General features: G+C 38.3%; 1 protein-coding gene across 2 annotated transcripts in view; it reads right to left on the bottom strand.

The window, feature by feature from the left end:
* Nucleotides 1–13,787, bottom strand: part of TSC22D2 (TSC22 domain family member 2) — a 40,691-nt gene that overhangs the window by 6,042 nt on the left and 20,862 nt on the right. Inside the window, exon 2 of one of the 2 annotated variants that reach the window (XM_089509056.1) lies at nucleotides 9,985–10,056. The exons of the other annotated variant lie outside the window; for it this stretch is intronic. Within the exon in view, the coding sequence (XP_089365182.1) occupies nucleotides 9,985–10,056 (72 nt within the window). The remainder of the gene's footprint in view (nucleotides 1–9,984; nucleotides 10,057–13,787) is intronic. 2 annotated transcript variants of the gene reach the window in all.

A 13,787-nucleotide genomic window follows, 5' to 3' on the forward strand; every position in this document is an offset into this window, starting at 1 on the left:
TACCCACTATCATGTTGTATCATAGGGGAACTTTAAACTGTTCATGGTTTATAGCTGAAATCCATCTAAATGTCCACTAGTGAGGTGGGATATAAATGTATTAAATGAACTAGTGAGAAATGCCAAGACAGCTTATCAAGATGGGAACACTGCTCAAGAGCAAACAACTTAAAATAACCATGTTGAAATGTAGACTTACTTTTAGCATGCCTTTCAAAAGAGGTCGATACTACTCTGGAAATAAAACCATCCATTTTAAGTCCTTTAAAAGTAGCCAATAAAGGAAATGGGCTTTTATGTCTGAGGAGTTTCTGTGCACAGACTCCTATAAAGAGCAACCTCTTAAGATTTCACATGGTCAAGTATTTGCACTTGCAAACAGTGTTGCTAGACATCTTACTTTCACACACCTTGGCCCCCAATAAAACATTCTTCAGATCATCTAGCTCCTGTAGTTTTGTTATTTAAAAAAAACAGCTGGCACATTTAATTACAGTACATTTTAATCTCAAGGTTTTTGAAGAAAAGAGAAATAGTGTTGATTTTTCTCCCATACCTAAGTTTGGTTTGAATTTTTTATGTAAGGATATATAGAACTGGAAAAGATTTGGAATATAAGTGTTATATATTTTGTAAAGCAAAATAAATTCCCATTGGTCTTCCTTAGTCCTTTCTTTTTCAAAGGGAACATAGGCAAAAAGCACCTAATGCTTCAAAAAATTTTTAGTAGTCTGACATTCTTTATAGGCTTCTACCTGCTGAAAGTATTCCCTAAGTAAATGACTTACCTATTTAATTGTTTTACCCTCCAAATGAACTGGGCAGGAAAAGACATGCTACAAATACAGATCTCAGTTATGCTTTCCCACAATCCCTCTAGCCTTTACTAAAGCTATCAGATCATTTTACTCACTTCTCACTTCCCTACTCTCCCTCATTTTGCCAGATGACACAGGAATATTCCCTGTCTTAATTGATCACAACCAGACTGAATTGAAAGATTCACACACTTTACTTAACATTACTTTTCAGACCCTTCCCTTGTATCATAAATATACTTCTGCATGTTTAGGGAATTTCCTTAATATGAAGTAAACCCCCCCCCCCCCCATGTTTATTTTATACTGGAAAGTTCTTTGGTACCTATTACTTTGTTTGGTACCTATTGGAAGTGTAGAATTGGATCTCCAGAGAAAAAAGCCTTTCCTACTTGTCCAGAAATACTGAACTACAAACAAAGCACAAAGTCTTGTAATATGGGATGGTGGAGGTGCAGAACAACCAGCTTGAGGTCAAGAGGCTGTAGAAGGCTTATTTAAAGAGTCAAATCAGAAAGATCTGCATTAGGTATGAACAACCTCCTGAAATCCAGGGCCTTCATCCATCCCACTGAAACCTCAAAGAGTTGCCTTCTCAGCACCATTTCTTGCTCCCAAACTGAACTGGACCCTATTGTTGTGGAGCTGTTTTTAAGTCAATTCTAGTTTGGAAGGAGAAGAGCACTCCCAATAGACCTAAACAGTCTAGGGGAAGTAGAAAGGGGGGAAATGGTCCCTTCAGAGGATATGATTGGCTGGTTTTGGTCAAAACAAGATGATCAATCAGAAACCTGTGGAGTTACAAACAGCACTTCCTCTTGTATAATCTATACAGCACCATAAACCTGTCTTCTCTAGTAGCTTAGCTTCACTCAGAATTTTATACTATTCTGCAGGTTTGGGGCTCTTGGGTAAGACAAGAAGGGAGAGATCAAGCTATTACTGGTCTATTAAGTTGAGTCATCACATTAATCTGTATTTTTAAGTTTGAAACAAGAAGTGGGGCAGGCATTTATAAAGCATTTAAGGACACTGTAAGATCTGCCAAGGTGCAGAATCAGAAGGACAAGTATGTTCTGATCTGTATATTAGTTCAAGAAGTATGAATCAGGTCAGTTCACTTCTTAAGTGCAGGGCCATAATGAACATAATAATTAAAACTTTTAAAAAATCCCAGAGCATGCCACATATGAGTGTAGCACCCATGCAAATGTAAACAATGAGTTAATGAGGCTAGGGCAGTGTACCTTTCCTCTTTTCTGCAACAATTATGTTTTTCAGACAATCAAACTGAAGAATTAACCATAAGGAAACCAGACAATTGTAGGGGCTATCCACAAGCAGGGAGGCATCCTGGAGATAATCCTAACATATGTTTATCTAAATCCTATTGAGAAAGATTATTATTGTTGAATGAACTGGAAACAGTGCCAATGTATTAAACCTTTCTCTTTTTTTACAGAAACAGAAAATTGTAAAAGAACTAAATTTGACTTTGAAAGATTACATTTTTTAAAAATAAGAGAACTTCTACAAAACAAATTGACAGGGAGAGTAGAATATTTGTGGGTTACTCAAAACCACAGTAACAGCTGAGCTATAATATACCTTGCAAGTCAGGAAAGTTAACACAAAATCAAACACGAGCACAGCTAGCAAACAATGTCAAGGAAGGTAGGAATTACAGAAAAGGCTACCTTAAGAAGTCTTGCCTACAAAATGAACAAAAAGGAATACAAACTTGCACAAAGAAATGCAAGTAGGTAAGAGATACCAAGAAGGATTTTAAGGAGCATATCATTAATAAAATTTAGACAAATAGGAATTTTTTTTAAATGCACTAGAAGCAGGGAACTAGTTCAGAAGATAGACCCCCAGAATGACAGTAGAATTAAAAGAGTATTAGAGGATAAGAAAACTACAGAGAAACTAAATAAATTATTTACATCGGTGTTCACTGCAGGAGATGTAGGGCAGATACCTGACTTGGTGTTTTCAGAGGAACTGAGGTGAACAGTAGTGACTGAAAAGACTAGGTAGTTGGCAATTATCCAGAAATTCATAAAAAATTCAAACGTGGAAGTCTTATCTTCTAACTAAAGTATCTAACATGTCCTTAAGATCTGCCTCTGAATCAAAGGATAGGAGACACCCCAATTTTTCAAAAAGGATTCAGGGTGTTTCTTTCTCAGAAATTACAGTACAACTGTAATTCAGCTAAACTGAAGAAAAAAACCATTAAAGACGCAATAACTGAACATACAGAAAGATATGCCTTGCTGAAAAAGACCAAATATGGGTTTTGAAAAAGTAGGTCATATTTTACTAACAGCAGAACCACATCCAATCTACACAGCCAATCCTGTAAAATATGTTCAATGATACCAACAGCCACCAAAATGCTGAGGAATATCAACAGGACTGAACTCTTAGTGCCTCTCTGTGCATCTATCCCAGGGGTAGGCAACCTTTTTGAGCCGGGGGCCGGGTTGCTGTCCCTCAGACAACTGGGGGGGGGGGGGGGGGAGGGGAAGCCAAAAAATAAATAATAATTTTTTTAAAAAAATTACATAAATAAATAAACCAGGACAAATGTAGGACAAAAATTTCAAAGGGAGGACACTTTTTTAAAAAAATGGAGGACACGCTAAAAAATTTGCTGATTTTTTAAAAAATGTTAATATAAATGCATGTTTCGGAGGCTTCTATAGACAATTGCCCCCCTTGCCTGCTGCTTGCCCGCCCCCTCCTGATAGGCCAAAGGTCTCATGCCCTCACGCGAGAGGCCAAAGGCTCTGGCGGCAATCGGCGGCAGGACCGGGCTGGGGCTGATCCCAAGGCCTTGCCGGGCCGCAGGTTGCCTACCCCTGATCTATCCCAAGCAAATCAAAATGTTTTTAGTATCAAATCCATTCCATAAGTAGAGTGAAATACATCTAGGTAATCTGCTTTTTCCAAAAATATCTGAAGTTGAGTTGCCATAGTCCTTCCCAAGATCTTGTTGAAAAGACACATTTATTAAAACCTTCCAGGTCCAGAGGGTTCCCTAAGAAATGGACACACAACTGTGTCTTGTGAGGAGGCACGAAGCCACCCACTCTCCAGCTTCAGCAACCAAGGAGTCAAAATGGGCAAGGACCTAGAATACAAATAGCTGGCTTTACCCCTCCAACCACTTTGTCAAAGCTGAAATCACCAGATCATCATGCCCTGACATATGTTTTGGGTGAAGAAAGATCTTGGGTTTGTGTTGGACAGCTCATATGTTTTGGGCAAAGGCATACTGAAACAGCTTCAAGATTGACATGGTGGTCATAAAGTCTCTACCTGCCTCCCCACATCCAGTATCTCCAACATGATGGTTGAAATCCCACAAGATGTCGGCTTTCTATCATCATATCAGAAGCCAGAATGGTGGGAACCCTGATGTCCAGTGAAGCAGGAAGTATGCCAACAGAATCCCTAATCTGGCCAATGATAAGGAGCAACATTCAAATTCAGTAACTGAACATGAGACACATGGTGAGGTGTCCACAACCTCACACATACAAATGGGGACTGAGCTGATGGACCAAGAAAGCTCTTGGGTTTTTGTTGGCCAGCTCAATGAAAATACTAACTCAGTGTGCAGGAGCTATGAAAAGCCAGGTGACGGGAATATTTAGAAAAGAAATTACTGGTAAAAAAACTGTTAACTTCCACATTAGTTTCTACAAATTTATCATGTTGCCACACTTGCAATTCTGTGTGTAATGTTGGGCATTACGTCTAAAAGGGGGTACTGCAGACCTGGAAAGGTAGCAAAACAGAGAGATGATGATGATTCAAAGCCTGAGCAACTCCTGTCTGCGGACAAAATAGGACATTTGGGGTTCTTTAGCTAAGGAAAGGGAGTACTGTAGTTCTAACATGGCATATGATGTGGAGAAAGCAGACAGGTTTAAAGAAATTCATAGATGGTGAGGCTATAATTGGCTACTAACTATGAGGGCTATGTATAAACTTTAGCATTACTTTTCAATATGTTTCACAATATCAAATGCTTGGGAACACAAGCAAGAGGTGGGGTTGCACCCATGTCCTGCTATGGAGTTCCCATAGCTATCTGGTCAGTCACTGTGTAAACATAATGCTATACGAAATAAGCCTTTCTGATCCAGGCATGACTCTCACATTTTTATCATGACAGTACTGGTTTAACATTTGTCTAAATAATTCTGCTCTGATGAGATCAGTGCTATAAACTAATTTACAAAAGTAAAACTTATTATCAAATATAAAACAGCATGGAGACTTGTTTTAAATGGCAAATAAAATGTGGTAAATGAATGAATGACCACAAATGTAATTTTGGGAAAGTACTAATCTTCTAGTCCAAGTTTTCTAAATCTGCACTTAATGCTATACTCATTGCACCAAATTAACACTCCATAGTCTAGAGTAAGCAAGTTAAACTTTCTAGACTGAGTTTCTGCATGAATTTGTGCAGTACACTGACTTAATTGTCAATTGCTTTCTCAACTCGAAGTGTGGTCAATTTATAAATGTGCTATCGAATAAGGTTTGCATTCAAGAAATATGAGATACAAAATAAAGGAACAGTAATTGGTAACTGAATGCACAGCAAAGTAGTGCAAAGCAATGGTGATAAGTTTAATACATTTAGAATTGTATCCAATTTTTCATCAATGAAATGTAAATACAGTGGACCCTTGTTATATGCTGGGCTTTGGTTCCAAGATCCCCCATGTATAACAAAATCCATGTATGCTCAAGTCCCATTAAATATAATGACATAGCAAAATAGTGTCCCTTATAAAAAATGGAAAATCAAGGTTTGATATTTGAAATGTATATTTTTTTTTGAATATTTTCAAACTGTGGATGCTTGAATCTGTGTATAAGAAGGGCCACTGTATGGAGAAACAGCATATTTAAAGTGTTTCAGTTATTACAGGCAATTCAGATTTGGGTTTTGCAATGAATGTGTGTTTTTCAGTTACAAATACATTTCAGTTTAATTATCACCATGAATATGGAAACTCATGCTGGGGATACTTCCCATGGGAGATCCATAAGAAATCTATCATCTGTATGCATAATATCAAAAACAGATCTGTAAGATACCCATCTGGACAGGATCATGTTGTGAGCCATTCTAAAGACTTCACCAGCATTTTTTTCTTGAATATTTTTTTCTCCACTTTCAAGTTCTTGTTGGACTTTAGAACAGAAAGAAGGTTCACAAATGAAGCTTTTGCTTCACAATGAGATGAACATTTAAAAAAAATTATAAAGATTCTTCCAAGAACTGCTTTAAATGGCAAGGATTTGGTCTTCAAAACAGCAGTAAACTATATGCTGAAAAGGTTTGATTAGTCAATGAAGCAATTAATGCATTACGATTTCAGTCCTTTAAAACATACTGTTGTCCAATACCATATGTACAGAAGCTCCCCAAACATTCAGTGGGCCCCATGATTTGAATAGTTTCTAATATGCGAGTAAAAATGTTCTAATGTTCTTATTAACTTGTTCAAAATAATGTTTGAGATGTCTAATTTCAAGTCATCTATCTAATGCCCCTCCTAAATCTCCTATTTTGAGGTATCTAAGAAAGGGAAGTCTCCTGAGATGAATGCACCTAGCAACCAATGTTCAAGTGGTGAGCAGTAAGGAAAAAAAAAAAAAAAAAACATGGTGACTTCCCAAAGGAAGCCTTGTCAGTGATTAATTTAACAGATTTTTTTAAAATATAAAATTCATAATGGAATTAAAATGTTGCTTTCTTTCAGTACTAAGCTTTAACTAGCTATGTATATGCAGCAGAATTTAACTAATTCTGTTGTATGTATATAGCTGTTCCATTTCTTATTTACTAACACAAAATTTGTTGGAGTCAAAATACTCCCAAGAAAATTGCCAGTCACAAGAGAGCATGCCACATCCATTAAGAAAGGGTAGTTACAAAACGCTGTTTTCTGGTTTCAGCCCAGCTAAAAATGTTTTTTTTTAACGTTTATACATCTAGATGTTCAAAACAAAGGCAGATTATTACATATACTATCATATATATACTACCATATTTTTAAAATGCGCTTCACATGTTAGACATTCAAATTGGTTTTTAAAAAAATAAAATAAAAATACAGCACTGTTTACATAATGCCCGTAAGACTCAATCCTGGCAGCAGCTTCAAATAATAACCTCATGGAAACCATCACATTTACAGCTTCTGTAAACATTCCCCCCCCCCAAAGATATGTATGAATATTCATTCAAGAAAAGGTTGCATTATAAACCTGCCATTAAGCTAAGACCAGGCAGTGAAAGTTACCAACTGGTTTCATAACAAACCAATGGCCCCGTAGAGACCTCCCAAAAAGGGAGGCCAGCCAGCACCTCCCCCCCTGCAGGGAAGCCGCAGTTGCCAAACCATGCGGTTTCCTTAGAGAGAAAAAAAAAACCCGCATAAAGCAGGTTCTTTTTGTGCCGTGCCAGTTATGCCCAATTGCACCAATGGCGCACTCACAACGTAACTGGTGTGGTGTTACGTGCGGACGCTATGCATCCGTCATGTCACAATGGCGGTGCCCGTATACATGGGGTGCCGCCATTGTTACAGCACCATGCCATACTAGGGCTAGGGACTGTGCGGTTGCCACACAGTCCCTTAATCCTAGTACACCACCAGCACGGTGCATTTGGCCCATCTGGACCGGGCCAATGATAACCTATTTGCAGTCTTCACTGTCAAAACTGCCTAGTTTTTGCCCGATTGTGATTTATGGGCAACAGAAAGAACGGAAATTAGGAGGTGCTGGGATATCTGCAAGTCTATCAAACAAGTACCCTCCTAAAACAGGTTGGGGACTTTTAAACCTCCAGATGTTGGGCCTTCAATTCCCATCATTCCTCTCTACTAACTATGCTGTTCTGGCGTTGATGGAAGCTGCAGTCCAACATCTGGAGGGCCATGGGTTTTCCACCCCTCCTCTGGGGGAAAAAGCATTGATACATGAGCAGTCAATCACTTACATATCACCATTTGTCTTCCAAACAACAACAACAACAACAACAACAACAACAACAACAACAACCTCATGAAACCACCTTTAATGCTACAATTATCCAAGAAGGTAATTTCTTGGATAACACATTCACACACTGGTGGGAAAACTTTAGCATGTGAAGGTATCACATTGTTCTGTGACTGACTGAACAGGGAAAAAACCATTGTAGTCAATCAGCCTGATCCCAAGGCAAGCAGGCGGCTTTGAAACCAGCTGTAATTTAGCCCAGTGCAGCTAAAATAGAATTAGCTTGCCTCAAGTTCATATTAACTGTTTTGTAGAATAGTGTGCTGCATACGCTGCCACTACTAGCAACATGTCTTAATAATTTGGCAGGGTGTTATAACTTCTTTTCAGCTGAACTTACTATGAAGATGTTTTATATTATATGAATGGACCCCTACTGTTATTGTAAATAGAAGCTTGTTTGAATATATCAAAATGTATAGCTCATGGTTAACACCCAAACATATATACAGAAGTTCTTCATTTGTTTAGGAAAATGCAACTAAATCATATGACTACAACAAAATAAGATCAGAAGATCATCTTGGCAGACTGCAAACATGTAACTCTAGTATTACAGGGTTTATTCATTGCTCAGTTTTCCCACACACTCAGTCTCTTCTCAGTTATGGCTTTCCAAGTCATGCATTTGCACAAACAACACAAATCATGTTATATTCCCTTTGTTTTTAATGTGCCAATAGAGCTCTGTTCAATGCTGCTTTAAGAACAAATTTGGCCAATGGGGCAGCTTTCATGCATGACAACATCTCTGTGGGCAGAATAGAGGCTGGAATACAGCCATCCTGAATAAAATACAGAATGGCTGGAAATGAACACATGATGCAACCTGTTGGGCTTACAGTTTAGTCTATATTCAGACTGCCAATAATATAAGCAAATCCAAAATCAGCACAGGGAACCTACAGCATTCCAGATGTTGAAGGACAAGTTTTCCAACAGCTACACATTCCTCACTTTTGTTTAAGATCAATACTTGGCTAAAGTACACAAATAAAACAGAGAGAAACCTGTAAAGGTATAGATAAAAATACCTATTTCTTGTCAAAAATGCTTCTAAAATAGCCTTTTCCATAATTTATTTTTAAAAATTGGCCAAGAGGCAGCCAAGTGTTAACATTAACAAAGTAATCTTTCACAGGTTTCATCACCAGATAATGGAGTTCTTAAATGTTAAGATTTCTTCTATATTTAATTTAGAATACAACAGCACTTCAGAGCACTATTGTGATTTAAATCCTGTAATTTTTTAAACTAGAACATTTCCCTTCTCAAGTTGGTAAGCACAAGATCCAAGCAAGCTTTGGGGAAGCTGTTAAGTGTTCTTTGTTTCAATAAGGTGAATGCAAACAAATGATTGAGCTTAATGTTCAACTAGTAATAGAAAACCTAAGTCAATCGAGAACACTGTATGATAGGAAAAAACATCAGGAATTCAATCTATAATATTAATAGTGAGAAAGCCAAACTTCAGCAGTTGAATTAGTAATACAACTTTGACAAGTGATATCCTCAAAGTTGGATTTGCTGCAGTTTCTCGCCAAGTGCCTGGGTAAGCCTAAATCCTCTTTCAAGGCTTTTTCTCATCCTTGCCCCAATTTACAGGTGCAGTTATTTTGCCGAGATGTCCATTGAAATATATCCCATATATGTTCTGCTTTTATTCTGCAAGTCAAATGACATGGACTTTTGGATTTTTCAAAAAATACTACATTCATATAATATCGTACTACTAGCTTTCAAAAGCTAGATTGGAGCTGCTGATCAACAGCATTTCTGTTCCAGTACCACTGAACATATAATTCTGTTCTCCAAATTACAGATGGAAAAGATGGTGGTACACTGAATGGAACTAGACCTCATGAGGTTCAGAAGGCAACCACAATTTCAATCAACTATTTTTGAATACTGTGGCTGCACACTAATCAAGTCGCAATGTATAAACAGAGGACATAGGCAGAAGATGTTGAAGTGATCACACTATTTGATGATGAGAAACTTGCACAATGCAAAGCTGTTCATGCATACCTCAACATGTATGCTTTCCATACTTAAGTATTCATACCTATCCCAGAGGTTCTTTGATTCCTGTAACTTGTTCGAATGGAACACTTGATAGAAAGTAGTTGAAGGATTCCTATGAGAGCCAGGAAATGAGACAAATTGAGAATAGATAACATTTGTGTTGGAGGAAAATAATGAACTTTTAGGTTTAAACATTCATATTGAGCCCAAGTCCAAAAAGTAACAATAGCTTGTAGACTATGAAACAGTATAAAGAGTTCTAAGTATGTAAGTATATGAATTCCATAGAGACAGGAATTTTTTTTTTTTAAAGTAGCATCTTGCTGGAATACCCAAAGGTCAATCTGGTACAGCATTCCATTTGCAACTGTAATCACTTAGTCCTAGATGCTTCTAGGCATTCACAAGCCAGACACAATCATGGGATTTTTGTTTTCACCTAGCACCTAAATCCAAGCACATGGTGGTTCTTGACTATTTAACTACCCTGTATCACATCCTACTACTTAGGAAAGATAAATACTGCCACCAAATATATCTAATGTGGGTAGATTTTCGCTACAACATAGGGAAAGAAGAGGAATGGAAATTTAAGCTGTGATATTTGAAACCATGAACTGAAGGATTAACTTGCTAATAAGGAAACAAGCCAGTCACACAGCGATTACTTGACCAAAAATATCTGCAGCCTTAAAAGGCAAAGCACACGTACCCTCGCAACAATAGACATTTTCACAAAATTTCAAAGCTCAGTAAAAGAGGCTCTAGAAAACATGCACAAAGCTGACTCCATTCTGACATACATTACATTTCCAAATACAGAAGGATGAATGCTGGAAATGATCTGACTAAAGGAGGAAGACAATACACAGAACTTTGCTTGCACACACACACACATCCACTATATTACAAAGTTGCTAAATATGAGTTACCAGTGTATTTGCTGTGCAGAACTCAAAATGATTAAATGGCATACTGTAAACCCCAGAAATTTTTAAGTGGCCTGTCAAAAAGATTGCAATTAGTGGTCACTACAGTCTCTTTTCCTACAGGATCTAGCTCAAAGAAATTCCACAGTTTTCAGATGAAGTCTATAAAAATGCAGAGAATATTTCAGGCATCTGGGGGAAAAAACCAAAACAAATTAAATAACCCAAGGAAACTGGAAGAACACTCACAAGAGACTTTTTCTGATATCCCAGTTCTCCTATGTGTTGGGTCAACACATTTAACAAGAACTGCAACAAGCCTTGATATCCTGACTCTTGCACATATACAGTGGAGCCTTGCCTTACACAGGGATCCGTTCCGGACCCCCCGCTTAAGGCAAATATCACGTAAGCTTAAGCCCTATTCAACAGAATGGGGGGGCGTGGTGGCATGCCATTCAATTGATTGTAGCACAACTTCTGCATAAACTGGAAGCCATGTATGGCATGCCTGTGTATGGAGCGGGCACGCTGTACGAGGAGTTTAGCTGCTTTCCCCCGTTTCGGATTAACCTAAACCTTCCAACAAATTAGCTGTGGACAAAGTGTGGTTAACTGCTAATAATGGTCAGGCCAAACAAGTCAATGCTAAATCACAGTTTATGAAGTTGATGTACTTCCACTACCCACAGTTAAGGATGACCGAAGTTCAACATTCAACTGACATACTAAACTGCATTTAATCTAAAAACAGTAGCAACAATTTCTGATCCACTCCTCTGTCAAAGGGGGAAGTTGAACATACATGCTCAAGGATCATTGAGCTTTTTCTCAAAATGCTAAACAATTGTTGTTGTATCTGAACACAGGCATTATCTCAAAACTGAATAAAAGGGCATTACTCTTACATATCAAGTTATAGAATCAAGGAAACTGGAGAAAAAGAGTGCTTATGAACAAGTGCATACTCAAAAGCAGTTTTGGGGAGGATGACAAGAGTTTAATCTAGAAAGGACTGAGGTATTTTGAGTGAAAAAAATCTGCTGATCTGCAGAGAGAGAGAGAGAGAGAGATTTAACTGCTTGAGAATCTTTCTGAACTCACTGAGTTGACTACAAGATCAACTGTGATAGCAGCTAAGAATCGTTCTGTTAAGGTGGTACGCTGTGACTCTACCTAGGGAAAGTAGAGCCTAGGCACAGTTAAACAAGACTATGCCTGCAGCCACTCCATTCAGGCACGGATTGGGGCCAGGGCAGCCACAGTCATTTGGATGTGGCGACGTCATAATGGCAGCACCCATGTACACAGGGCACCGCCAATATGCCATCAGCAGTACATATTAGGTTTAGGGAGCGTGTAGATGGTGCGTGCTCCCCAACCCTAATACCGGCGCGGGTACATCACTTTTTGGTGGTCTGTACCACGCCTTAAATACACCCAGAGTAGACTGTTACAATACGCTCCACACAGGGACATCTTTGAATGCAATTCAGCTGATACAGAATGTGGCCACTCACATCCTTTTTGAGTCTAGAAGATCAGATCACATTACGCTAATCCTGTATAAGATGACTGACTGCTAGATCCAATACAAAGCATGCACCTTTAAAGCTCTACATTGTTTAGGGCCAAGTGATTTGAAGGACTGCCCATACCCACCTGAACCTACCTTGCTTTCTGATCATCCTTGGAGACCCTAAGATCAGGTGGTTGCAGATGACAGAATGGTTTCCCAGCAGTGACCTATGCGCTCTATCTGTGAGAAATGTGTGGCTAATTTTCTGGCTTTTAGATATTTTGTTTTAGCTATTTAAATATTGCTTAATGATGAAGTGTTTTAATAACTTGGTACTGATCTCTATTATATCATATGCAATCTGGCTTTAAAATATTGTGGTCTTGAACGACAGCTGATAGATTTTATAAATAATTCAAAATGATGGAAGATCCTTGGAATACTCAGCTAACTACAACTTCAGTTTGGATTCAACTAATATTGCAATATTAGTTTTAAAATCTTTGAAAACTTGTCCATTCATAAATCAACATGACTGAAGATCCTTGGAATATTCATCTAAGAAAAGCTAACTGCAGCTTCAATTTGGATTCAACTAGTATTGCCATCTAACTTGTCCATTTATTATGTTACTATTTAATTTTATGAAACAATGCCATTTACATTTATGTAGAAAGTACAGGGTTGGAAAACCATTGGCTTCTAATTAAACTTGGACAGACCTCAAAGAACTCTGTGGATCAAAGATGAGTTTTTCAACACTAATTTAAACCATTACAGCATGCTTTCTCAAGCATTTGTAGAATAATATTTTTAAACAATATATAACCACTTTTGTACACTTTTATAAAGGAGATCCTATTCCAGTGATGGTGAACCTTTTAGAGACTGAGTGTCCAAACTCAAAGGCATTCTCACACTGGGTGTTACCCGGTGTCAGCGGGGAGGACTTCCAGGGGGACAGGATTTCCGCCTTCTGGGGGTGGGACTTCCCTGGAGACAGCTGAAGGCCTGAGAGGGCGGGGAAAGAAGAGGAAAAGATTCGTGCCTGTTCCTACTCTTCCCCTCCCCCCCCCCCCCCATTTCTCCACAGGCCCTCAGAAATGGCTTTACATGCCAGAGGGCACACATGTCATAGATTTGCTACCATGGTCCTATTCCATTTGCTAAAATAGTTAACAATTCTGAAAGATGGAAATGCTTCACTAATATACAAGATGATTGAAAACAACATCCTTGTTTCAGTAGCACACTGACAAGATACAACATCTGGTGTAGAGTGTAAAACCTGTTTTGAAAAGACTATAGCTTGAATCCTTAAGCAGCATGAACAAAGATTGCACAAGTTAACTTCTCCATCGCTTTCTAAGGACAGGACATGGAATGGAGTACAGA

This window comes from Sceloporus occidentalis, unplaced genomic scaffold (genome assembly GCF_023333645.1).
Source record: "Sceloporus occidentalis isolate IW3139 unplaced genomic scaffold, rSceOcc1.0.p SCAF_2, whole genome shotgun sequence".
Classification (NCBI taxonomy): Eukaryota; Metazoa; Chordata; class Lepidosauria; order Squamata; family Phrynosomatidae; genus Sceloporus; species Sceloporus occidentalis.